Source organism: Chrysemys picta, chromosome 3 (assembly GCF_011386835.1).
Source record: "Chrysemys picta bellii isolate R12L10 chromosome 3, ASM1138683v2, whole genome shotgun sequence".
In the NCBI taxonomy this organism is placed as follows: domain Eukaryota; kingdom Metazoa; phylum Chordata; order Testudines; family Emydidae; genus Chrysemys; species Chrysemys picta.
Genome location: NC_088793.1, coordinates 113,825,601 through 113,853,456, shown reverse-complemented (window position 1 = coordinate 113,853,456; position 27,856 = coordinate 113,825,601). Strand labels below are relative to the sequence as shown.

General features: G+C 42.5%; 1 protein-coding gene and 1 long non-coding RNA gene across 2 annotated transcripts; both read right to left on the bottom strand.

Annotated features, from left to right (window-relative positions):
* Nucleotides 1-235: 235 nt before the first annotated feature.
* IYD (iodotyrosine deiodinase) lies at nucleotides 236-24,988 on the bottom strand. Its single transcript, XM_008177387.4, has 5 exons — nucleotides 24,554-24,988; nucleotides 15,782-15,976; nucleotides 13,203-13,362; nucleotides 11,237-11,393; nucleotides 236-2,853 (listed from the first exon to the last, which is right to left on the bottom strand). The coding sequence occupies exons 1-5, from the start codon at nucleotides 24,738-24,740 to the stop codon at nucleotides 2,671-2,673; spliced, it is 882 nt and encodes a 293-aa protein (XP_008175609.2). The 5' UTR covers nucleotides 24,741-24,988; the 3' UTR covers nucleotides 236-2,670.
* Nucleotides 7,713-10,126, bottom strand: LOC135982642 (uncharacterized). The gene is made up of 2 exons (XR_010600122.1): nucleotides 9,389-10,126; nucleotides 7,713-8,121 (listed from the first exon to the last, which is right to left on the bottom strand). It is a non-coding gene; the product is annotated as an uncharacterized LOC135982642 (long non-coding RNA).
* Nucleotides 24,989-27,856: the final 2,868 nt, after the last annotated feature.

Below are 27,856 nucleotides of genomic sequence, written 5' to 3'. Positions count from 1 at the left end.
CCGTTTCGAAAACCTGGCCATAAGTGTCACAAGGTGAGCAGCTGGGTGCTGAGCTCTTCAGAAAATCTGGAACCTCTGGTTTACCGTGGTTCAAATTTTTAATGGGTGGCTGAATATAAAATGAAACCCTTCACAAAATGCCTGGGAGACATTTCCACCATGCTAGTCTCTGCCCATATTAGTTATTAGAACCAAACAAGTTAAAAGCCTTTAATTAATAAGAGAATAACCACTGTAGATGGAATGTTTCATTTTATTTAAGAAAGTCCTGCAGGAAAACACAAGAGCAAAATTTCTTATCTTCTAATTTCACTTCTGTTTTAAAAATGATAGCACAATTGTAGAATATTGGCAGATCTAAGCAGGCTTGACATAACAGCAGCATTAAACATGATTGAAAAGGTTCTCTCATGCAGCGTCATCAACAGTTGTAATACTATCAAGATGTTTGTATTTGGATTGATATTTTTCTGTTTTTTACATGTGCTTTGCAGTGTCAAAGGTTCTTTGCTGGATGGAATCTTCACCAGAGTCATTTCCATACAATTGATGAACAATTTACAGGCTCATTTTCTTTTTGATGTGTTAATGTTAATTTCCAGAGTCAACAAATGGAAAAAGAGAACAGTTTTTGTTTTTTGACAGTTCATTTTGTGTTTTCTCTTTTAACCACCACCCTATAATATAGAACCTTGCTCACACACACTGGTTTAATTAAACTGGTTCAGTTAAACAAGTCGAAACCCGTAGGTGGGTCCACTTATTTCAGTTTAAAAGGAACTTTGGTTTATCTTAAGTCAACTGGGAACAGGTGTAAGCTAAACCAAATTTTGTGTGTCCATACACAGCTTTGCGCCAATTTAACTATACTCCTTTAAAAACTAATTGAAGTCACACCAGTACAACTTTTCACTATAGACAAGGCCTTAGTTTTGTATAGATTAAACCTCTTCCTAATAAACTTAAGCTAAACCACAATAAGTCTGGTTTAGACCAAAACAAGAGAGTAGCTCATAGAAATTGTTTATGAATGACCACATAGATGGCATTTGACTCCAGTTAAGAGCAATATTTTTGCAGCTAGAGAGGTGCTCTGTTGCAGTGGTTGTGGAGAAAAGGGAACGTACTTGCACATGTGGTGGTTATGTGCAGGAATTAGATGGTTTTGTAAGGAAATTATTAAAGAGCTTTATCTTAAACAACATGCTGGCTTCCTAGAGGTCCCCTGACCTGCTTACTTAACTCTCCAGTAAAGCATCTGCACTGTAAGTAGAATGACAAGTAAAAAAAAAAAATTTTTTTTTTTTACTGTTAGACTTTGCATTGCATTTTATTGGGAAAATGTGACCTCCTCCTACATAACTGTGATATAGTAAAATATGGACTGTCCTTGTAATGAAAAGCTTTCATACCAATACATAAACAAGATAAATGCCAAAAAGAGGATGGGTGTTTAGAAATATGCTCACCCTTTTTAGTGTAAGAGGAGGTAGGCTACCCAGACAGAATTTTTAGCCAGGTTCTTTGAATATTAACCAGATCCCGAAGAAATGATGTACAATGTAGTATGTTAACATTTCATTGTAACATTGTAGTAAAAGGTTTCAAAATGAGACTGTCCACACACATAGTCTTTTGCATGTGTTTAACAAAATCAGTTAAAAATGACAACTTCAGTTAAGCTGGAGCACCTCTGTGTGCAGACAGATCCAAAGTCAGTATTGTGGTTTACTCTATGGGACCCTCCCACCTTGCTGAGTCCTGGAGCCTGGGGTCCAGGCCAAGCCTGAATATCTGAACTGCAATTAAACAGCCCCTTGGCCCGAATCCAGGTCAGCTGGTGCAGGCCAGCCATGGGTTATTAATTGCAGTGTAGACATGCCCTCTATTTGCTTCACTAGGGGCAGCAATGATGGGAGCACTAGCATAGACAGGGAACCAGCATTTTCACTGTCATGCCACCTAACTGGCCAGAGCACATGTAGATGACACCAGTTAAAACATCGTGGGTATCATGTCTGCCCTAGATTTCCCCTAATGGGGACTTGCACCAGTGGCAGCAAAGGAAGGAAGTTTAGAGAAAACGTTTAGCTTAGACAAGGCCTCCAAGTAGCTCAGTCAAGCAGAAGTAGTACTAACATATGTGAAGATATCCTCTTCCTCTGCAAAGGATAATGCAGCTGGTGGGCAGGGGATCTTTGACTGGTGTACATCAAGCAATGTACAAATGGCTTACTCTCTGCTAACCTCTCTGCTGCCTTGCTCTGCTGAAACCCCCGAAGTGAAGATAACTGTGCAAGTGACAATCAAAAGATATCAGGATGAGGAGGTTCTTTCCAATTCAGGGAAAGAGTCGCTCCCTAACGGGGAGAGGAAACTGAAGAGATAAAAGCAATTGAAGTGCTATTGTGCATATCCCCTGGAACAATCAATCAGGCTCATCAATAATAGGAGCTGTCAGATTCACAGAGCTTGATTGCTTGCTGCTATTACTGGATGCAGCCACTGCAATTACTAGTGCTAAGAAGGCATGTGAGTATAAACCGCCAGACCCACAGGTACATTTAAGAGGACAAAGAAGCTGTGTATAATAGACAGAAAAGCAGCAGATAGTGGGCTGTTGCTTTACAGTGAGCATTTTAGTAGTTTCTTTCTTTGGTTGTTCCATGCTCACATAACCACCCTAATGTTATCCAGTGGCTTTCGTGTCAAATCAGGCACAGTGGCATCTTTGCTGGGGTACCCAACAGGGAGCAGCAAGAGTAACTTCTCATTTTTTGGGCGTTGGAGCAGCACCCTGAGGCGAGGACCACAGTTCAGAGGTGTTGAGGTCACTGTGACCAGACCCACGTTCTAGAACAAGAGAGAGAGATAGACAAACAGAAGCAAGGTGCAGTTTAAACTGAATGACACAAAATTCAGTCCTCCAAGTTTGTAGCTGACCTTCCATGCCCATCTTCCTATTGTACAGTCCAAACATTCTCACACGCTTTGAACCTTTAAAGCTCATCTCTAACGTATTTGTATCCTTACCAGGAGCAAAGGAGATTTCCTACCCTACTTATAAATAAAACACACTGGGCTGCTGGGCAAATGGCACATTCCACTCCCCTCCTCCCCCACCCCACCCCCACTACCACTACCACTACCACTGATATTCAGAGGCCAATTCTCACTCCAGCCCCTGCACATAGTTCCAGCAGCCTAGAGGGCAGTGAAGGAGTCAAAAGGAACTCCTCCACTGCGGGAGTAGCATAGGCTAGCCTAAGCAATCCTATGCAGCCTATTGTCTCACAGGCCTCAAGGTAGATGGGCTGAGAGGGGACCTAACCTTAGCGCTCAGAGTTATTGGGATTCTGATCAAAGGCCTTGGCTACACTTGGGGATTCACAGCACAGCGCTCTCTTGCAGCGCTGCAAGTACTCCACCTCTCCGAGGGGAATAGCTTGCAGCACTGCGAGCGACCGTGCAGTGCTGAAGGCGCTGATTACACTGGCGCTTTACAGCGCTGCACTCGCTGCGCTCGGGGGGGGGGGTGCGTTTTCAGACCCCTGAGCGCAGCAAGTTGCAGCACTGTATAGCACCAGTGTAGCCAAGGCCAAAGGAGGAGGCTGTTGGAAGTTAGATCAATCCTGTGGGCTGCTCAAACTTACACCCGGGGCTTTTCCCCTTTCCCCAGGGTTTGCACCTTTAGTGCTGTGCCTCTCAGGAGGTGCCACACAGGATTAGCCTGTAATCTTCTATGAAAGTGTGTGGGTGGGGTGTGGTGGGGGGAGGTTGTTGTTGTAAGATCAGATACTAGACATGACATGAGCATACAGCTCTCATTGATTCAATAGTAGTTTGCATGTGGATTTAAGAACATAAGAACGGCCATACCGTTCGTCAGACCAAAGGTCATCTAGCCCAGTATCCTGGCTACCGACAGTGACCAATGCCAGGTGTCCCAGAGGGAATGAACCTAACAGGCAATGATCAAGTGAGCTCTCTCCTGCCATCCATCTCCACCCTCTGACAAACAGAGGCTAGGGACACCATTCCTTACCCATCCTGGCTAATAGCCATTAACGGACTTAACCTCCATGAATTTATCCAGTTCTCTTTTAAACGTTGTTATAGTGCTAGCCTTCACAACCTCCTCAGGCAAGGAGTTCCAGAAGTTGACTGCAGAACATGGCCCAATGCTTAATTGGTTAAGCATTTTGGGAGTGCTTTAGAATGAAAGGGCATATACTAAGTTTAAAGGAGAGCCAGTTTTATGACATTTTCACAGGTTCCACCTCCCATGTTGAAATAGCTGGTCTAGTGCTCTGAAGAGGCAGAGTGCTAGCTGCAGTAGTGCTAAGTATTATGGAGTCATAGGGCTGGTTCTCTTCTGAAAGAGTATAAAATAATTTCTAGAAGCTGGGCCATGCCAGATTAGCCACTGGGCCGACGGGGCCCATGCCAGGGGCCCCATTCAACTGGGAGGCCCTGGAAAAAATCTGCTGCCGGGTGGCAGAAGCCCAGAGCACCAGTCGCTGGGTGGGTGGGGCGGGGGAAACTCCCGCACCCTGACCTTGCTCTGCGGCAGCAGTGCCGGGTGGGGAAGGGGAAGCTCCCCCCACAGTGGACCCAATCCCATCCCTGGCAGAAGCCCCCGGGTGAGGGAAGCCCCAGCGCCCCCCACCTGTCCCTGGCAGAAGCCATGGGGTGGCAGGGGAAGCCCCCATGCTCTGCCCCCCTGCTGCAGCCCTGGGACTGGAGGAGCTCTCACTCCCCGCTGCGCCCCAGGGGGGCCCAGGGACAGAACTTCTCTGGTCTTGGGGCTGCAGTGTGGGGGGCAGAAAGGAGCAAAATGGGCTTTGGGGCTGCAGTGGGGCGGGGGGGGGGGGAGAATGGAGGGGACCCTGGGTGGAATAGGAATGGGCCCCGGGAAAGGTGCAGAAAGCGGTGGGGCTGTGGGCGGGGCTTCAGATGGAAGGGGTGGGGAGGGGCCCTCACTTGTTCTGGCCCAGGGCCCCAGGAAACCTTAATCTGCCTCTGAGCTGGGCAAGTGACCATGAGGAGCAGGGCCACTGTTGAGCTGGCAGGGAGCATCAAGAGTCAGGCTGAATGAGGCATTGGCTAAGGTGGCACTGGAGAAAATATGGGGCCTGATCACACCCACTAATTCTGACTGGGAAAGGGAGCAAGGTGTGCAATACAAGTCTCTGTAGCTGGGGATGATGGCTGACTGACTAACTGTACAGACACTTAGAGTAACTTAAGAGCAGGATGTTTGGAGCACCATGCCATCTGGGCATAGGCACCAACTCCATGGGTGCCCCGGGGCTGGAGCACCTATGGAGAAAAATTGGTGGGTGCTCTGCACCCACTGGCAGCCAAGCTCCCCGCCCCAGCTCACCTCACCTCCACCTCCTCCCCTGAGCACGCCGCGTCCCCGCTTCTCCTCCCAGCACTTGCCACTGCAAAACAGCTGTTTCACGGCATAACAAGCTGGGGGGGGGAGAGGAGCAGGAACGCAGCATGCTCAGGGGAGGAGGTGGGGAAGAGGTGGGGCAGAGATTTGGGGAAGGAGTCCAATAGGGGCAGGGAGGGGGTGGAGTTGGGGTGGGGACTTTGGGGAAGGGGTTTGAATGGGGGTGGGGCAGGGGTGAAGTCGGGGCAGGGCCAGGGCTGGGGTCGAGCACCCACCGGCACCAGAAGAAGTTGGCACCTATGCATCTGGGGACATAAAATGCTGGTTCTGCCCTTTTTCCTTTAGCCACATCCTCATTGCATCTCCTTTATACGCAGTTACGTGGAGGGGGAGTGGAGAATCACATAGGGTATGTCTACATTGCAATGTAAAACCAGGGTTAGAGAGAGATTCAAATCAGCTGACCTTTGTTCAAGAACCCAGGGCCTGAGCATCTACACTGATTCTTAACCCTACGTTAAGAATTTTCTAACCTGGGGCTCTGGCTTCCACAGTGCAGCATGCAGACCCGAGTCAAACCAACCATATCTCAGGCTCCTAGCACTCTCCCGAAATGTGGTCGCTCTAGCCCTTTGACTGGTCCACTGTAGGAAAACTGTACTGCCCACCCTGCATGTCACAGGAAGTTATAGCCAGCCAACACAGCCTGCCAAGCAACATGGAGGAGACCCCTTTTCAAGAAGTTTTCTTGCTTGCACTTTCACTCCGGTGTCAGGAAACAGGCAGAGCTTCCATGAGGCACTGGTGGACATTTTGGAAGCATTTTCTGACACACCAAAGGAGCGTAACAGAGCTTTGGATGGAGCAGCAGGAGGAAGAAGAGTAACCTGGCATGGCAGACTCACACTAGCTGATGCTGCTTGTTACACTCAGCATAGCCACTGACGCCTCCTACCAAGACTGGTGCTGGGCCATAAGCACAGACTGGTGGGATCACATTGTCATAGGGACCTGGGATGACCAGCAGTGGGTTCAGACCTTTCGCATGAAGAAAGCTACATTTCTGGAGCTTTGTGAGCAGCTTGTCCCAACGCTTCAACATAAAGGCATGAGGGTACCTTTGCCTGCTCAGAAACAGGTTGCTGTCTGGAACTGGCTACCCCAGACTGCTACCAGAACGTGGTCAACCAGTTTGGTGTTGGAAAGTTGACAGTGGGTACAGCAGTGGCAGAGGTTTCTGAGGCAGTCAGGCGTTTGGTTAACTCCAAGATGGCATGCATACAAAACTATTCCTGGGGTAATAGCTGGCTTTGAGAGAATGGGGTTTCCAAACTGTGCCAGGGCCATTGACAGGAGTCATGTGTCCATAGTTTACCCTCCTCAAGGACCACATGAGTACATAAAGTACAAAGGGGACTACTTCATTGTTATAGAGGCCCTCGTGGACCACAAAGATCAATTTATGAATGTCAATGTAGGCTTCACTGGGAAAATTCACAATGCCAGGGTTTCTCACCAATCAGGAGTCTACATTCATGGACAGGCTGGGACACTATTCCCACCAAATGACATGGTTATAAATGTCCCTACCATTATTCTGGGGGACGCTAGGTGCTCCCTTTTGCCTTGGCATATGAATCATGCCCTGATTTCAGAGGCCTTGACAAAAGATGATTTAATTACGCAATGAGCAGGTGTAGAATGGTTGTTTGAATGTGCTTTTGGCAGATTGCGATCCCACTGGAGAGGTCTACAGACATGTTTGGATGCCAGTGTCATCAATGCTGTCTGCATTAGTGTACCTTGCTGTGCTCTTCACAATCTTTGTGGAGCCAGAGGTAAGCCATTTCCCCCTGAATGGACCTATGACAGTGAGGGGCCGCTGAATCAGTGCCCTCAGCCAGAAAGTGCACCTAGCACAGCTGGCCCTGGGTGCACGCAGGCATCAGAAGTCAGGGATGCTTTGTGCTCCCACATTATGGACTTGCATGGCCCCATGGAAGAGAGGGAATAGTACTCTATGAATGTGCTGTTGGGGGGGAGGGATGGGGCTAATTGCTTTGGGGTGGGTTCAGTGCTTGGAGGGGTGGGGGCTTGATTGCCACACAATGTACTTACTAATGACATGACCACTTATAAAATGGGGGTGGGGGATGAGTCACAATATGTATTCATATAAGGAAGTGATTGAAGAGTGGATTGCTGTACCTAACTGTATAGAGGAATAGTGTTTGTTTATTAAATCCTAATTGTTTCCAATCATGTGTTTAGCTTTATTATTTCAAGATGCATTGATAGCAATAAACTTTGATGAGATAAAAGGCTTTATTTATAAATATGTTGAAACAATACAACAGTCACCCATTGCCATGCAGGCAACTGCCCTTGCAATATCCAAACAGTTACAAAAGAACATTTCCAAAAAACCAGGAACTGCGTAGCAACTGCCTGGTCCCACGCTGAAACACTGACCTCTAGCTGTGCAGAAAGCCTCAGTCTTCCTCCTGCCTCTTGGCACACTTTTTCTCCAGTCATAAGTCCCTCTGGTTCGGGTACTGGCCCTGCTTGTTAAACCATAAGTTCATCACAGAAATGCTTTCTCTTGGAACAGTCCAGGAGGTATGCTGGGCCAGGCTTGTCCTGCGCTGTCAGGGGTCAAGCTGTGGAGGGATATATTGTGAAAGAGATGTTTCAGTCCACAGAATCTCCCTGGACACGGCCTAGTTAAAGTAATGCAGAGACAATGGTAAGTTAAAAATTCTAAGCTGTTTTTGTTTTACAAAAATTGCAGAACTACTTATAAAAAGAACAGAAGTACGTGGCACGTTAGAGACTAACAGATTTATTTGAGCATATGCTTTCTTTGTTAGTCTCTAAGGTGCCGCAAGTACTCCTGTTCTTTTTGCAGATATAGACCAACACAGCTGCTACTCTGAGAACTACTTATGTTGGGGTACGGAGGAGTCAGTGACCTTGCTACAAAAGACTTTTCCTATCACTTCACATTTTGGAGGCCATCTTGTGGTGGCATATTGGCAAAGCTGCTGGTAGGAAACCTGCAGTATAGGCAGCTGAAGTATTCAAATATATAGTGACTGAGTAGCACATCTATGAGTAGACACTGCCGGATTTCCAAGTAGGCACAGTAGACACGTGCCTACGGGTGCCGGCATTCATGCGGCGCCTAAGGTTAAAAGTTTCATTTTTTCTGGCAAACACAAAGGTCAGCTGTAGGCAGGAGGTAGGGGTGCTGAAGATGCACCTTATGGGTGTGTAAGGTGTAAATCTGGCCCTGTGAGTAGAGTGGCCTAATTAGCTACTAAAGTGGTCTTGGAAAATATGCCTATCTGGGGTTCCTGCTTCAGGAAATGTTTGCAGCTATCAGCACCTGGGATTGGGTCAGAATTCATGAAGAAATCAACAGGATGCTGCATTAGCTTCCACAGGGCTTACCCCGTTATGGCTGCATGGGACCACACAGAACTCCACAGCCTTCCTCCTCCCTGCGCTCACATTTCTTGGCAAAAATTCAAACCCAGTCAGACTTGGGATAAATGATAGTCACTTATGGACTGCATGGACTTCCTCTAACTGAAATGGACTAGTTTTGAAAATGGATCACATTTTCCCAAACACACATATACACAGTTTCCAGGAAGGTCCCTAGGCCATTGATTGATTACAGAGCAGCAAACAAAGGCGTGACAATGTAAGGTTATTTTTAAAAAACAGGAGTGGCCATAGCAAAAATCTGTGCCTTTCCAGTAAAAATACTTTTTAGAGCGGTTCTTTACTGTTTGCATTTCCCAGTCACCGTTTTGAACTCCATGCGAGTGGGAGGGGTGCGCCAAGGCACTGTGATGCAATCTGCCTTTAGCAGCTACAAGCTGCTAGCCTGAGCTTCTCAGAACTTTTGCATTGATCCATACAGTGGAAATCCCTCCCACTACTGTAGCAATAAATATTAAATTGGAGCCAGAAACTTACCAGCCTCAGGGGCGGCTTCTGTCCCGTCCATGTCTGCTGCAGGCTCAGCAGCGGGCTGTTCCTCGAGGGGGCATCAAACAGCTCCTCTGAGTATGGACCCAGAAGTTGCCGCTGATCCTGTTCCAAAGTGTGCTCTAGGACCCGCCTCAGCAACAGAGTGACTTCATGGTCCTCACTCCGTGTCTGCTGCCGGCTCCCATCACTCCCCATGCTAGATTCTGCGGCTGGCAGGGCACATCCGAGCTGACCAGGTCATTATACACCACAGTTGGCTCAGTCCTGGGTGCAGTGCCAGTCCAACACCTCATAAAACAGGCAGGGTGCCAGCAAGTTGCTTGAGGCGTGGATCTGGTCCCTCGTTTTCTGACATTTGCTCTTGAGCTGCTTAATCTGCTCCCTGCACTGGTCACCAGTCCAGTAAATTGGCAAAGCTGCCAGTTTCTTTGCAGTTTGCTGGTATGCATGCTGGTCACTCTTGGTACTTTTACTAAAGTTTTACCACAGTTTTCCTGGCCTCGCACCAGAGATTCACCAAAGCTGGCTGTGGTCCCCTCACCATGAAGCAGCGCACTTTGGAAAAGGCTTGTTCTGTTCAGTCTCCATTGCAAACACAGAAGGCTCTCAGATGGTGTGTTTGCAGCTCGGTGAAGACAATGGAAAGGTTAACACTGACTCACTGAGCTGCTGCAGTGCACCAAGAAGGATGGCTTCCGTTTTCAATTGAGTCAATTGGAGATTCTTAGGATAAAGGAAGTTGGTCCATGAGATTGTTGGATACTTTTGGCAGTCTCCCAGGACCTGAGTCAAGGGAGGCTGCATCTACCCTGCAAAACAATAGGGCTTGAACCCTGGGTCATGGCTTGTCATGGGCTCAGACCCTCCACCCTTGCAGGGTCCTAGAACCCTAGGTCCAAGCCAGAGTCTGAGAGATTTGTGTGTAGACAGAAGGGGTTTTGGGCTCAAGCCTGAGTCTGGGCTTACATTGCAGTATAGACATACAGTACCCATACACAGTTGCAGAGGTGCAACATACCAGTGTTACAATTAAATTTCGCACACTGCTCCCTCGTCAGATTTCCTGCTGTGAAGATTTTCCTTCAGAATGAAGGATTCAGAAAAATTTAGACTAAAAGAGAAGAGTCTGGTAATGCATTGGTCTGCTGTAATTGTGCTCCATTAATGATTTAACAGTTTAAAAAAAAATCACTATTTAAACATTTTTACATGCATTAGATAAAAGGACTAGAATTAAATGTTGAGAGACTAATCAAACAATCTGATTGACCAGTGTATAAAGTTCAGAGCTCTAAACTCGTTAGAAATAAATTCATCTTTAGAAATGTCTTGAACAAAACAACTGAAACTGCATTGACTGTTAAACAAAACATATACCCGCTCCCCCCACCCCCAAGTAATGCGCATAACAACACTGAAACTGATCTTAAAGCCAGACATGTCCTGGGGATTCATGAAAGGAAGTTGTGTTAGAGTAATGGCATATCATTTTAAGACGACATACTGGTAACCTGAGACCCCTAGCATCATTATTAGTGTAGTACAAGAGTTATGAGTGCTTAAGTTGGTATCTACTGCAGCTCTATTAATAAGACAGTATTAAACCGGTATGCGCCTGAATTTACTGTTTAAAAGGAGGTGCAAATAACACGAAGCACATTGCTTAAATTAAGTTCTTCTTTTTTTAAAATGGCAAGTTAAACTTTTTCAAACCTCAAAAATTAGATTTGGGTTTAATCCAAGTTTGGGGCAAAGGTTCAGTTCTGTTCTTACCTAGCCCAACCTAACCCTACTTTATATCGACTCTGACTGTACAGCATGCTGTCAGCGTACCTGCAGTGCAGCAAGGAGAATACCACAGGCAATAGAAACACTGATCTCATTGTAGTAATGGGTCTTCTTTTGGCCATTTGGAAGCATCCCATACACCTGCTTAAAAATGAGGATCAGATAGGGAGCTGTATCCAGGTATTCTTTTATCCAGTTTGTTCTGCAAAAGAGTGATTTTAGAAGACATTTATTGTGCTGTCTCATTGTTTTAACGATTATATATAATATATGTGTTGGCTATAAAAGATTGGTACTGATGTACAACAGCTATAACAGGCTTTTTTTAAGCTACTGCTTAGTTATTGATCTTAAACAACATTTAAATGAAGTTTGTTTGATGTTTTCCTAGAAACAGAAACCCTGGGTCCCAGGAAGCAACAGAGGGTCCTGTGGCACCTTTGAGACTAACAGAAGTACTGGGAGCATAAGTCTTGCATCTGAAGAAGTGAGGTTCTTACCCACGAAAGCTTATGCTCCCAGTACTTCTGTTAGTCTCAAAGGTGCCACAGGACCCTCTGTTGCTTTCTACAGATTCAGACTAACACGGCTACCCCTCTGATACCTGGGTCCCAGCACTCTCAGTCTATGGATGGATGAGAGAAAGATTTTACTTGCCAGCTCTGTAGTGTGCATTGCATGAGAATATGGTGCAGATATATCCCCTCCTACCTGAGGACAGATCTCATGAGCACTCACTCTCAGGCATTGGGAACTAAGACAGTGGCATGATTTTCAGAATTTTGGGGTTCCTATAGCTCCCACTGTAGTCAGTGGTGCTTACTGGAGGGCCACTGAATTGGGAACTTTGGATAAGTTTTAAAGCTATTTTGTGTAGTACATATCCATCTATAGATCATTGACCTATCCTTATGTAGGTCATCCCTTTTGGGCTTCAGTCACTGGTTCCAGATATGTTGTTATAGAAATTTATGAGATGATAGCCTATATAAAAGAGCTACTTCCTCCTATTTTCATGTGTGATATCTCATCTAATTATGGAAAGAGATATATTTTAATTATGTACATAGTACACATGTAGTTTGGTCTTGCACCAGCATAATAATTACCATTGTAATAAATAAATAAGTGTACATGAAGAACAATTGATCCCCACCCACTTTATAACAGCCACTAACGTACTGAGGACTCCAATGACTCAGACACAGATTTGATACAGGCGTAGATGGGTGAGATTCTGTGGCCTGCATTTTGCAGGAGGTCAGACTAGTTGACCATAATGGTCCCTTCTGACCTTAAAGTCTAGGATTCTATGATCTGAAGACTTATCAGGTGCCCCCTCAGTCTTCTTTTCCTCTAAACTAAACATGCTTTTTAAAAAACCTTTCCTCATTTTATCATTTTTGTTGCTGTCTTCTGGACTCTCTCCAAAGTGTCCACATCTTTCTTAAGGTATGGTGCCCACAATTGGACACAGTACTCCAGCTGAGGCCTCCCCAGTGCCAAGAAGAGTGGGACACTTATCTCCTGTGTCTGACATACAACACTCCTATTAGTACATCCCAGAATTGTATCAGCCTTTTTTGCAACTGCATCACATTATTAGCTCCTATTCAATTTGTGATCCATTATAACCCCCAGGATGCTCAAAAAGTCTAAAAAAATAGGATTTTAATCTGAGCTGAATAATTGTTTTTCCTTGAAGTAAAAGAAAAAACAAGCGGTTCTAGTGTGAATAAAATCCCCTAACAAGTCTTTTCCTTTGTCTTTCTCACTTACAAGTTAGATTTATTTATTTACCTTGCCCAAGATTTTTAAAACTGACTAACGATTTTGGGTGCCTCAATATTCAGGTGTTCATCTTGAGACACTTAATAGGCCAGTTTTCACAAGGTGGGTGCTCATCCTTTTATAAAAATCAGGTTCTTTCAAGATGTCTCAAGTAAGGCACTTAAAACTCCCTAGTCACTTTTGAAAAATCTTGGCCTGTTATTTGCCTTGATTTTTGTACCTCAGTCTCTTCAGGTCATTAACCCATCGGTCTCCCATTCTTTTCTTGTAGTTTATTTCCTCCTCCTCTTCGATGATCTCCCGAATCCTATGTTTTAGTTCAGGATCCTGCACTACCACAAAGGTCCAAGGCTCAGTGTGTGCTCCACTTGGAGAAGTTCCTTTATGCAAATAAATGCAAACATTAAAAATCAACCAACAAAATGCTAGGGGGAAAAAATGAAGAGTCAGATCATCCTTCTGGGTGATACAGGACTGAATTACAGAGCAACAAGAAAGCAAGCTGACCAAAGGGGAAAGAATGCATTCATTCCCGTTGGTGTTGATGGTCTCAATTCATTCTCTTCAAGGACTCTAAAGTTCCTGTTGTAGGGCATGCCTGTGTTGTAGTGCCCCCTGCAACATCAGTGTAGTACTGCCTCACTCTGCATCCTCAGGAAGCCAATAAGTCCACTTCAGGCACTCTTGATGCTTGTCTTAAATTATATCCGCCCTGGGCTTGTTTATTACAAAACCTCCTACAAAAAGTTCCAAATAGTCTCAAAAAGTGTTTCTGGTTTCCAAAGTTCCTCTGAAGCCTGCCCCCAAAACTCTGTTCCCAGGGTTACGCTCAATCTTTATTTTTCTCCATAGGAGCTGGGTAATTCAAGCAGTTGTTATACCTCAGCTGACCCCACTTAATCCTCAGGCTCAGAGGGTTTGGCAGTCTTCTGCTGCTGGTGTCTGTTCCCTACTAACTGAGGAGCCTTCTTATTCCCTTCAGTATCTGCAGGCACCTGTACTGCTATGAGGAAGGAGGCAGCATTTATACTGGTCACCTTTTCCCAGCTCATCCTCCATTGGCTAGGAGAGAGGGAAGCTTTGCACCACCCTCTCTGCCAGGCTCCCGGCCCAGACCCCTAAAGAACAAGGTTTCACTCTAAAGCATTCATACTCCCAGGACCACTTCTTTTCTCTCAGTATCTCCGAGTTCCTTGTATCTATAATTGGACCTTTTAACTCTTGAAGAGCCACGCCAGGTGGTGGGATAGACTGAGCACTAGGCAATGCTGCCTTTAAGAGGAGACTATGCCATCACAGTTCTGATCAATGTCAGATGTGTTAAATCCACTGGTTAGTTCCTATTGAATGTCTGTTACAATTACTGTCTTTAATTGAGAAGAGAGAATTTAGATATTTTTAAATTTCATATATGTAAGATGCCCGTCACCAGGCATCTAAGTGCCATACAGTAATACTAATGCAATATATTAAAATCAAAGTAAAGCATCAACCAGCCTGAATATATAGCCAATTAAAACCAAAGGCTTTGGCTTCAGGGCAAAAGCTGATGGCCTTCAGGCAAACCATCTTAGCAGCCAAAAGGAATGAGTTTCCAATTTACACACAGAATAGGAATATTGTGATGCAAACATCTGCCAAAGAGCATACAGGTTTGATTTGACAGACCCAAAGGCAGCTGGTGCATGTAGGTGTGTATGAAATCTGAACTTGTTCACTCAGTCCTAATTGCCATGCGCAAATACAGTGGAAAGAGTATTTAACTGTTTGAAAAGGAATAAAATCAAAGCAATAGAATACACACATTTTGCAAAACTTAAATGCCTAAAAGAAGTAAAGTGGGTATAAAAGAGCCTGATCAGCTCTTCATATTGACTGAATGGACTGTGCTCCCCCGCCCCACTTTTAAACACTTTTAACTGTTTGTAGGTCTTAGAAACAAACGACCATTTGCTAACCAAAGCCCTGCTTAAGTTTGAGATGCACCATGAACAAACTATTTAAAGATACCACTCTCACTCTCAAATTAAATGAGGCTTATCAATTACTTTGTTTCTCCTGAGAGTCAGACAAGAACTGATGGTGTTTGTTTTTTCCCCTTTCTCCACTCCTCAAAGCTTTCAGAGCACTTCATCTGTGCTGCAGGCTTGTTCATTTTGTTGCATGTGCTAGAACATGTTCAGTTTTTTAATGATTACCACTAATTGAAATACATCGCCATCTTCTTACATCCAAGTACAGTAACAAAACAGCTCACAGATTTTTAAACACGGAAACAATCCTCTTCAAATAGTGGCTGGGATCTCTGTATTAGTAATCCTGCTAGAGGCTGCTGAAACCTACTCTAATCCTTTTTACAATTTTAGGCTTTACTATCAGCAGCCAAATTCTAGGACAAGATAAATAATGGGGGTCAAATTCATCCCTGACTGAAGTCAATGGGATTACAGCGGAGTTGAGTCTGGCCCTGCAGTAAGAGACTGACACACAGGAGTTCTGACAAAGAACTAAAATGTATTTCCCAATCCCGGTCACGTGACCTTGGTCGGGATTCCAAAGGTTACCATGGTAGTCACATTGCAGGGGTCAGTATCCACTGACTCAGTGGCTGTTCAAGTATTTCTGAATACTCATTCAGTGCTGATTCAATAGGCCTGCATTTAAAAGTAGGAGCATGGTTGGCATCTTCTAAGTTTTAATTCCCTATGTTTTTCCATATCACCCTTATCTTATGCATTTGAGGAGCAGGAGACCAGTGCTTCTGTCACTCTCAGGAGATTCATTCATTCAGTACCATACCTGCTGCTTTGATGACATTATTAATGACCTCCCTGGGGACTGGCTCATCGCTTATAAATCTGACCGACCGTCTCTTATTTAGAAGCTCATAAAATTCCTTTGACCTTTTAATCATTTCACCCTCAGAGTAACGCTCAGCAGAGAAGGAGACATGTGCAATGTTTTCATCTAATCCCTGCCAGTCGCCATCAGCATCTGTAAAGAAGGAGCAGAATGCATGCATGCTGTGGTAAGGATTTTCTTCTTGCTGGAGGAAGCCATAAATATATTTCACAATAATCACCATAATATGTTTTAACCTAAATTTGTACCTGTACCTCACTGGAGAACCAGACTTCATAACTGCCAGATGACAGAGAGCATTAATCTCCAGCGCTAGTTGTAAAATCCATTGAATAAAGAGGCTGTTTAAAACAAATGACCAGGAGCATTCTAATCATGCTATAGCCATTGACTCCTTGTGTGACCCATCATCAAGTCATGACCTGTTGTGCTTCAGTCAATGCATCCAGAAAACTGGGTTAAAGAATAAGACTTTGCTGTGAAAGAGATGCTACATTACAGCTAAGATTCAGCTAAATGAACAAAAATAAAATGTGAGTGCCACATGTTTTTTCCCCAAAGCATACCCCTTAAAGGTCATTCAAATTAACAAAGTCAAGAAAGGGCTCATTACAAACACGTGAAATTTCCTTTTGGGGCTGAATGCCAGCCTCTCTCCATGGTCAGTCTCATACTAAAGGTGCTATAATGCAGAGCTCAGTTCAAATGTGACTTTGTGGTTAAGGTCTATGGTTTCACAATGCTTTGTCTGTGTGACATCATTGGGAGAGGGGAAAGAGGGGCATCTACACTTGTGACAAACCCATATTAAACTGGAGATAAAACATGACTTTAAAATGCTTCCTGCTAACATGCATTAACACACAGCTGGCCTGATTCTCTACTCACATCTGTTTACACAGACATAACTTTATTGACTTCTTCAGTGAATTTATTCCTAATTTGCACTTGTAGGTGAGAGGAGGATCAGGTCCAGTTTGTTTGACTGATGGGAACTAATCATAACAATTTTAGCCTGGGCCTGTCCCAAATCAGCCAAGCAAACTGTGCTTAAAGAGTGTTAATAACAATTCCACTAACTTAGTCTCATCCCTAATGGATCCAGAAAGTAGAAAGTGTGACTTTTAAAAAAAAATTGGAATTTTTAACAAATGATGTTTTTTCTAAGCTGAACAAAACACAGAAAAGAAGACACCGTGGTAATTTTCTTATAATGTTTTTCTGTCTTAATGACGGAGTACATCAGTTCATGTATTGCCGGCCTCTACTTCTTTCCCGTTCTTAAAACCTAAAAACTATTCTTACATTTCACTGAAATCTTGCCTTTTTTTTTCCCCCATAAGATGAGATTTGTGTTGGCTTGGAGATCCATTCCTCCCCTTCGACATTCCTCAAGCATATGAGTTCTTAGGATAAAACTTGTTTTATTTTTTTTCAACTATTAAATTTAGTGAAACCCATTTAGCCTTTACATAATGGACATTCAATAATACACCATCTGCCATGATAGAGAGTTGAAAAAATTGGAATATTTTCTTCTATGATCTTATTGATTGTCATTTGGCTATCATTCCAAAATAAAGGGGATATTACACAGTCCCAAGAGGATAGCTGTATGGTCTTGAACAGGTTCAAACAGAAATTATCTCTTAATTTTAATCTATGCTTTTTGGGAGGGGGGGGACCCATACAATGTATTTGCTCGTTCTATAAACAGGTTTAAAAATGTTTCCAAGGATGGCTTAGCAGGTGGGAGGCATTGCAGCCTATCCAATTTCATACTTAGAATCCAAAAAGATTCTGGACTTTAGACTATATGGATTTCATTCTACATAAAAAGAAATCATTGCAGTATTTGTCCCTTGTAACATTTCATTTTTGTTTACCATGTGCATACATTGTTTGCAAGCAGCTGGCACAAGGACAAGAGTAAGAAGTAATAGACTAACATTTTTGCTGGAACATTACTGATCTCCAACATGAAAAAGAAAACCTGTATGTCAAGGAGAATGCATATCCTTCCAAGGTAGCTATTATGCATCTTATGCAAACTGTGTTATAGGGGAGCTGAGAACAACCCCGATATTTAGGTGGCCTAACACTTTCCATTTTAAAGGATCCTGATGACTTTTGCTTCAAAAGCTCTCACATCTCCAGTGTTTGGAGCATGTCTTGACTCTTCTTTGTCCCATGAAATTCCCTTCAGCTTTTGCTGAGTTACAAACTGTTAAAAATGGTGATTTTCTTTCTCTCACTTTTCATTCCTCAGGAATATGTTGGCAGCATGCCAAAATACTAACTAGTACAAACATTGTAAAGTTGGGCTGATGTCACCACCAAAGTAGCAGCAGGAGCACCACACACTGGGCTGTGAAACTTGGGAGATGGTGGGGGTGAGGGGGAGAGGCGGAAGGAGAGGAGAGGAGAGATGGGCAGGGCTGAGGGCTCCCTTTCCTCCTTGGACCTGGCACACAAGAAATTGGGTTTACATGACACCATGGTGGAACCATCTTCTGGTAACCCTGACCCAAAGCACTCCATAAAAACAATATGTAATCAGTCCACAGAGACATAAAATGACAGCAGTTAAGGATGCCACTGTGAATCAGATTTCAGCACACCGCTACTTCTAACTGACCAGTGTCCTTTGCTGTCTCCATATCTGATCAACTGCACATTCACATCTTTAGCATACCCCTGGTACTTCTGTAAAAGGAATCAGTTATCCTGATCAGACACATTCCCAAAACTAAAAGGGCCAAATTCTGCCCTCATTTACATGTGCTTCACACAACTCCTAGTGAAGTCAATGGGAGTTGTGCACATATCTGAAGACAGAATTTGGCTCACAATTGATATTTGGTTTCAAACTCTGTGTGTCAGACTGGTGGATTTGTGGAAGTAACAAGACAGACTGTATTGATTCCTAATACTACATCTAAAGCAACATAGAGACATTGACATCATTCCTATCAATTTGGCAGTAGTGAGTTTTTGTAAAATGAAAGGTGTTTGGAGAGAATACCCTGACATATCCAAATGAAGAGGGCTCTAGAAAATGGTAGCCCCCATTCTCTCTCATTAGTTACCTCCTTACAGTGAGGGTTAGTTGGCATTCAGAATTAAAGAAACCTCATCCATGAAATGTACTGCACTTTCAAATAGGCCAATTGTTGGAGGAGACCCACTGGTCTGACCTTGGCTCCTAAGCAGATCAATGAACAGAATGCCCTGCTTTGTCAGCACTCTTTGTAAACCTATTGCAAAACCAGTAAAAAAAATGGGATAACTACTCTAATGTGTAAAATATTACAAGGCACAAACACAGCCATTAATAAAAGAGGTGTGTCAAATGGTGTGGAATTAATGTGAACATTTTGTATTCTTCATATGCTGAAGTTTATTACTGTATAATTCACAACAGCTAATATCATAATATTAAGAGGCGATGTACTGACATGAAGAGACAACCTCTGAACACTACCATCCTCATGGGGGCAGACGCAGCATTTGAGAGTGGAGAGATTCCTTTTTAGAGGTCTTATAAATTACACTGTATACATGCATTACACTTTTAGAAGAAATGGTAAGTGCATTTAATGAGAGTATATTGCCAGGCTCAGGCTTCACTAAAATAGGACCTTCTATATAACTGTAGCACACCCTTGCCAGTGCTAATTATCTCAGTGGATGATTCTTAGGGCAACAAGGGTAAGAACAGCTCACCTTGTTTTGAATGATCCTTGTCTGTTACTGTAAATTGGCTTTATGTGCATCTTTACAAATCAATTTCACTTGCTTACTTTCCATTATCACAAATCTCCACTGATCTTAACATCTGCTCCAGAAAGAGAACTGTATGGCCCCACATCTATTTGCATTTCTTCCCAACTTGTGGAATTCAGTAGAATATGGCAACAATTAACTGGGAAAGATTATGAAGAGACAAGGTGGGCAAGGTAATATCTTTTATTAGACCAACTTTTGTTGGTCAGAGAGACAAATGTTCGAGTTTACACAGAGCTCTTCTTCAGGCCTGAAGAAGACATTACCTCCTCCACCTTGTCTCTCTAATATCCTGGGACCAACACACCCACAACAACACTGCGTACAAAGATTATGAAGACATTTCAGACGTGATCTGTATATTAAGATCCTGGACTTTTAACAGTTAATGGTGGACTCACTAGTCTGACTGAACTTTTCTCAGCAACAGTCTAGATCTGAGTGGAATAACTGTATAAATCTCAAGGAGTTGGAGGCAAAGCATTTTGGCCCAGATTTTTAAAGGTATTTAGTAGTTGTAACACCTAACTGATTTAGGAGGCTAAATCTCATTCTCAAAAAGGATTTAGACACTTAGGAGCCTAAATCTCATTGACTGGCAATTGGATTTAGGCTCATAAGTGTCTAAATCCCTTTTGAAAATGAGATTTAGTCTCCTAAATCAGTTAGGAGTTGAAACACTCTGTGCAGCAATGTCTAAATACCTTAAAAAATCTGGGCTTTTGTTACTATGTACTACAGTTATGAAATTCACAGTTTATTGGTATAAGAGGTGCTCAGTCTCTTTCACTGTTCATGGCAAGGTTAAAGAAACATGTTTACCATAGGTTTCAACAATACTGAAGTGCTTATAGTCCTATTTTGGAAACAGTACAGTGCCTTGGAACATGGCTGTGACGGATGCAAATAGCCATTGTAGATCTACAGAAGAAGAAAATCTCACATGCCGGGCCACATAAATGAGGAAATTTCTAGGGGGATAGAAATAGAAGAGCAAACAGATCTGCTGTGCTGACATTCGTGACACTAAATGAATGTACTGTATGCCTTCCACTTAGCAAATGATTGGTATTCGGACAGCTCCAAGCAATATTCTCCTCTTAAGCCGGAGAAAGAACAACAAAAAAAAGCTCTGTAGCATCTAACCTTTTCACGCTCTGCAATTTAATTCCATTAAGCAGCTCTGGTGAGTCCAGCCAAGCAGTAAAACTAACTGTACCTAGTGTGTTACTGCTCAAAGGTATGTCATTTTCAGAGCATTGCACCATTTTTAGGCTCGCTGACTGGCTGGCTGGATAAGCAAGTGTTAGTGCTAGCCTAATGGATATAAAGAATGTCATTTGATTCTTATGGCGTGCTGATTCAATAAAATCACTACCTACGTGTGGTTTGCTTTGTGTCCAGGCAACTTACCCCCAGTTGGTTAAAAAAGTGAGAGTCATGGTCCAGTATAGACCAAGCTTGGACTGTATTGAACTGTATGGCCCCACATCTATTTTACTTCTTGGTTCACAGAAGAAGACCGTCTCCTTCTTCTGCCTTGCTGTGTACTAGATAGCAGCTGTCACTTGTCCATCAAACTAGCACAATATTATTTTCCCTTCTTCCTTTTTCAACAAGTGTGGTCTCTTGCTCATAACACAGTAAAGCAGCCTCAGTGGGGTTGGGTAGCTTCTTCCAAGAACAAGGAAGAAAAATGAAACTTATGGCTTGTCTACACAAGGATGCTCAGGAAAGTTTATCCGAATTAACTAACATGTGATTTTTAAAGTGGATTAGTTAAACTGCATTAAACCTCCGTGTGCACTCTCTTGTTCAGAATTAAAATGGCCTTAATTTGATTTAGTTTAATCTCTTAGACAATAAACAAGCAATAATTGTAATTAGGAAAACAGAGTTATTGTAATCATATTTTTTCACACAAAGTGGAGACAGTGATTCGAGATGCCCTCTGACTGCAAAATTGTAACATCTTATTGTCTTTCTATACCTAAGTTGGTATTTGCACCAAAATTCACTCCCATCTGCTGGCTTTTGGTCGGTGTGAACTGGATAGGAGATCTCAAGCCAGTTGCTAGTGAACAGGGGTCCGTGCCACAGAAAACACCAGACATCTCTCTCGGAGAGTTGAGGGTTTGTAGCAGATAAATCAAAAATATTCCATCCGGTTTAAAAAAATCATAAAATAAAATACGCTGTGTTCTACCTCACTAGGAAAATTAAGACCTGTAATTCACAACCAGTACAATGACAGACAGGGCCCACCCTGGGCAGTGGGGAAGGTAACACTTGAGTCCTGTTTGTACTACAGCCTCTTTCATTGCTACCACTGGTAGAGAATTGCTGGTCTGTTTTCTCAGTGCACTTTTACACCAAGCTGCTTCTCAAATATGGTTGTACAAGAAGCAGAATTAATTTTTTTCAAAACTGAAAGACTTTATTTTCCAAGTCCCTTATCTTAGACCTGGTCTCTGCTTGGAAGTTTTACCAGCATAACAATTTTGGTTAGAGGTGTGATTTATTTTTACAAAAATAGTTGTAGGCCAGGTCTACACTATGATTTTGTTAGCATAGCTATGTTGGTCAGAAGTCTGAAATAACCCACACCCCATAGCCAACACAGGTAACCAGCACAGCCCCCAGTGTAGTTGCAGCTATGTCGATGAAAGAAAGCTTCTGTCAGCTTAGCTAGCGTCATTTCAGGAGGTGGTGTTATTATGCTGACAGAACTCCTGTCAGCATAAGCTGCATCTACATGAGGGGGCTCTGCCAGTATTGCTATATCAGCATAGCTATACCAGCAAAGCATTTGCAATGTAGGCAGGGCACTAGTGTGAAAGCAGCTATACAGATATAAGGCACTTTTATACTGATACAATTGCATCCACGCTAGGGAGTTTGTACTGCTTTAACTATACCAATATAGTTATAGCAGGACAATTTCTAGTGTTGACATCTTAAAACTACATGGTTCCATTCAACTGAAACTTTCCACAGAACAACTTCTCCTCTAACTACGGGTCAAACATGAGACATTTCAGGTAGAAATGAGCCTAAGAAAGTGAGTGAAGCTATTTAAATAAAATATAGTTTATAATGGAAACTCTGTTAATAACCAGGGACTCTGTTCCTGCACCCACTGAAGTCAATGAAATTTTTACTACAGATTTCAAAGGGAGTATGATCTGGCCTTTAATTAAGGCATTACTAGCTCAATAAATCACTACAGGGAGGGCCATATTCTGATCTCAGTTGTACATAAGTCTTTGGGATATCCCTTGTGAAGCAGAGCAGAATTTGCTCAGACCATGTTGCAGCTTTGCTCTTTTAACTTCTCTAGAGATAAAAAGAGGTGCTTGCTTTGCAGAGACGTTGGACTTTAAGCCTCACAGCACATGGAGGAGGGATTATTGCTTGTTGTTCAAAAGTGAAAAAATCCTACTGTACCGGGGGGATGTTTGTTGTGTTATAGTTACAGTAAATGGAGGAAGATTGTCTAAAAATCTCTTTTTCTAACAGGAAAAAAATATCTGTTTGCATATGAAAGTTAAATTTAATTTGACTGTGAATATTTTGAACAAAATTTTAAGTTGGCCCATTTTAAGTGACTGGCATTTAAAAAAAGAAAAAAGAAGCATATAAAAGTGTAAAAGAAAAAATGTAAAACATTTTAAATATGACCCTTTGGCACTAAGGTCCCTTTTGAAGAACTTAAATCTTTTTTCCTTGTTTAGAAAATGTATGTTTTAAACTGATGGAGACATTCATAGTCAAAGTGCCACACTGAGAATTCACAGATCATCACTTTAATTAGCCATAGGGATTTTAATTTGCCACAGTTTAATTAGAAAATTCAAGCATAACGTGATAAAGGGAGAGGACTTTGTTAATTTTGTAGGGCATTAGTTTTTACATTGTGTAAGGAGGGTATGGTAGATGAAGTGACTATTGTAAAAAGTTATAGATAATTTAGTGTCAACAACTTAATGAGGTTCCATTATTGAGATTTTGGATATACATACTAGTAAATGAAACTTGAAAAGGCTTGTGAAATAGATAGATAATGTTTATTAGCAACAGACAGAGGAGCAGAAAACTGGTTGAAGTTTGAAGAGTTAGAGACATGGGCTCTGGGAGAGCATGTATCATTATGAGATAAAAACCTAAATATAAAACTTTAAAACCACAGTGGCTGAAACAGTTGTTTACATTAAATGAGAGTTTTTAGAAGAGCTCTACAAATTACAGGGGGGGAAATCTGCAGCATTAGTTTAAGAAGAAACAGAGAACTTAGAAAGTATATTCAAAGAGTAAAAAGGAGGAATTGTACATTTTGTGCACATACACACTTATGTACCAATTCTGCATCAGGATCTACTAGCATAGGCCAGGGACGCCAAAAATGGAGGCCTATGCTAGTAGATCCTGATGCAGAATTGGTACATAAGTACAATCCTGATGCAGAATTGGTACAATGGAGGCCTTGGCTAGCAGTTCCCAGTACAAAATCAATGCCACATTTTTGGGTTCAAATTCTCTGCCTACCTATTTCTTGAAAAATCTGACCCTCAGCGTACTTCCAAGCAGATCCCAGTCCTACATTCCTAACATAATGAGAGGCAATTTCCTCTTCTTTAGCCCCCCGCCCCCCAAATTTTTTTTCTACAGGAGCAGGCAATCTGACCCGCAATTAATTACTTTATTTAAGCTAATCATGTTGCCCACTACTTCCTACTTTGGGATGGTCTGACTTGTTCTGCCAGAGGTAGAATTTGTGATCTCTGTGCTATTGAAAGTACTACAGTACATTGTAGCTGCAAAGCTGTGTGCACAGACTACCTCTATGGGATCATATCTCCCTTATTCATACCAACAGATGAAAATTAGACACAAAAATGCTAAGTAGAGTTCTGTTTTCCTTACCTTCTTCCTCTACGTGAAGGTCAGTGCGGTCTCTGAGGTCGTCATCCACCCATGGGCGAGATTCAAACTTATTTTTAGTCTCACTCTTCCCTTTCTTGCTGCTTTTCCTGTTGCTTTTCAGGATTATCCCAATCAAAACACATATAATTGCTATGAAGACTGGGGTCAGGGAAGAAAAGAGTTCCATGACCTGGAGTTTAATTTAGAAGGGTGCACCTTCTCTTACAGTGACCGTTCCTTTCCCAAAAAGAAATAAAATGGGAGCTGGTTGGAGGGTGGTAAGTAAAAAGGGCTGGAACAAAACGTGTAGTGAGAAAGAGGAAAGTTCAATACTCTGGTTCTGTTGTTTTCCCAGACTCAGGCAAACATTCCTTATGGCTGCAGCTCTGCAGCATACCTCATTTGCTGGCATCCTCTGTAAAATCTGACACAATCGGGCAGTTTTCACAATGCTGGATCTCTCTCCCAGGGATCTTCGCAATGTCTTTTCAGTGTCTGCATCATAATTAGGGAATGGTGGGAGTCCTGGGGCTGCCACAATTGCACTTTCTTATTTTGTTTTCTATTGCCTTTCTTCTGTTTTTGTGCCGGGGCAGAGCCAACTTTATTTTTTTTTATCCATTTATTTAATATGGGAGGGGTAGAGTTAAATTGGAGTTAAACTGCTGAATATCAATTTAATGAGTAGTTGTATACTATGACTAAATTTGTCCACTTCTAATGAAGTGAGGTAAATGAGTTTCTGTTCCAAATACTGTTTTTCCTTTATTTATAAATGCAATCCCTACATTGCTCGGAAGACAGCTATATCCTCCCATCTCCGTCCCCGCCCCTCTGTCAGTCCTAGTTGTCTACACCCATGTTATGGTCTTGTCTTCTGTTTATTTTGTTTCTTTATTGCAGCATCCCCAAGCATTCAAAAAATTATGAGTCAGCCCCCACTCCACAAAAATCACGAGGTTTAAAAAAAAACCTGTAGGTTTTTTATTTGCTTTCTGAGGGTTTAGTTTTCAGCGTCTCAAGCTTTTCTCTGCAACCCTGAGGGCTAGAAGCTTACTTCTCCGCGCCCCTTTCCCCCACACAGATTCATAGATTCTGAGGTTGGAAGTAACCATTGTAATCCTCTAGTCTGACCTCCTGTATAACACAGGCTATAGAATTTCCCCAAAATAACTTCTAGAGCAGATCTTGATTTAAAAGCAGTCAGTGATGGAGAATCCACCATGACCCTTAATAAATTGTCCCAATAAATTGCTCTCACTGTTAAAAAGTTATGCCTTATTTCCAGTCTGATTTGTCTAGCTTCAACTTCCAGCCATTGGATCATGTTATACCTTTCTCTGCTAGATGAAGAGCCCATTATCAAATATTTATTCCCTTTGTATGTACTTATGTAGACTGTAATCATGTCATGCCTTAATCTTCTCTTCATTAAACTAAATAGATTGAGCTGCTTGAGTCTATCACTCTAAAACATGTTTTTTAATCAGAGCAGGGAACTGAACCTGGAGCCCCTGTGTCCCATGTAAGCTCCCTAAACACTGGGCTAAAACTCAAAGAAAGCAACCTCTGCCTTCTGTGAATGGCACCTAAGTCCCCCAAAAGATTTTGGGGACTGAATCTATTTGGCGAAATCATGTCTCATTTGTGAATAGTTTCAGGTCAACCCAAACTGCATTTTTCAGTGCAGAAATTATTTGCCCCCCCCCCCCCCCCCAAATTTCTCCCAGTTCTACTTCCAGATTTTTTTGCAGCAGTTTACCACTCTTAAAGGGACACTGTCAACTTACTGTCTAAAAGGTAAATCACCAGAAAATAGATTTTAAAGATTTCTATTTATTTTTAATTCCTTTTAAAAAAAAATGCTAAGTATTGTTCTTCTCCCCTTGTGATATATAGAATGATCTTTTGAATGGGCCAGAGAACACCACTCAAACATGCTTCAGTGTCTCTACCCCTCAAGTCCCTACTCCACCTTCTCTTTCTGCCTAATGCCACTTCATTTTCAACTCTGCTGCTGCTATTAGTGGTAAGCATTCTCTTCCAAGTCCTGGGAAAAGCCGTGTACCATTAACAAAACAGGACACTGACTACACACAATGTGCTGTTAACTGCAAAAAAACAAAAACCGACTGGAAAAAAGAGAAACACATTCTCGATCGCTCTTGTTAATTTCTTTCAGTTACATTAATCTTAGGGCTACTTGTAACAAGATTAGCTTCAAAGTTGTCAGATGGAAATGTGATTTTGAAAGTTGATGATGTCTATTTAAAATGGCTAATGATTAAAAATTAATAATTAAAAAGATTAAGTATGGTAGTCTATATCCGGGAAAGCAGTGACTCTGAAAATGACTTAGGGTCATGGGATAATCAATTAAACATGAGATCCCAGTGTGATTATTGGATGTATAAATAAGGAAATGTACATCAGAAGTAGAGGGGTAGCATTACCTCTGCATATGGCATTAATGAGACCATCATTGGCATACTGTGTCTAGTCCTGGTGTCTACACTTCAAATAAGGATATTGGAAAACTGGAAAGAATTCAGAAAAGTACAAGAATGATGTGAGGTCTGGAAAAATCTACCTTACAATGAAAAACTTTTCAAACTCAATTTCTTTCACTTAAAAAGGAGAAAGTTAAGAGAAGTTTGACCATAGTCTGCAAGTACCTATATGAGGAGATTTCTGATAGAATGTTTTTTAATCAGGTACAAAAAGACATAAGATTCAATGGCTGGAATTTGAAAGTAGACAAATTCAGACTGAAAAAAGGTGCACTTTTTTAACAGTGAGGATAACTAACCATTGAAGCAATTTACCAAAGGATGTGTTGGATACTCTGTCACTTGAAGTCTTTAAACCAAAACTGGCTATGAGTATGGCTGCACTGTGGGAGACAAACACACACTAGCTCTGCTTGTGCTACCATGCTAAATATAGCAGTGTAGCCAGGGGTAGCACTGGTGGTGGCTTGAATGAATCACCTCAGCACAAACCTGCCCAACCCCCATGGGTACGTTCTTGGGCAGGTAGCCCGAGCTGCTTCCAGTGCTACCCCCCAACTACGCTGCTATTTTTAGCTCCATTACTTGACCAGAGCTAGTGCAAGTCTGTCTGTCCAAGTTGGGAAGCATGCTTCCAGCTGCTGTGTAGATGTACCCTAAAAGATAAGCTCTAGTTCAACCAGCAATTATTGGCTTGATACAAGAATTACTGGGTGAAATTCTATGGTTCCATAATAGTTCCTTCTGATTTTAATATCTGCAAATATGTGAAAATGTCCTGTGCAGGTTGCAG

Excerpts from the sequence above, each read along its gene's own strand:
- IYD (XM_008177387.4), bottom strand. The coding sequence starts at position 24,740 with ATGGAACTCTTTTCTTCCCTGACCCCAGTCTTCATAGCAATTATATGT. Across the intron at positions 13,363-15,781 it reads TAATGTCATCAAAGCAGCAG|GAACTTCTCCAAGTGGAGCA; the intron begins GTATGGTACTGA and ends ATTTGCATAAAG. Across the intron at positions 11,394-13,202 it reads AATGACCTGAAGAGACTGAG|AACAAACTGGATAAAAGAAT; the intron begins GTACAAAAATCA and ends ACTCTTTTGCAG.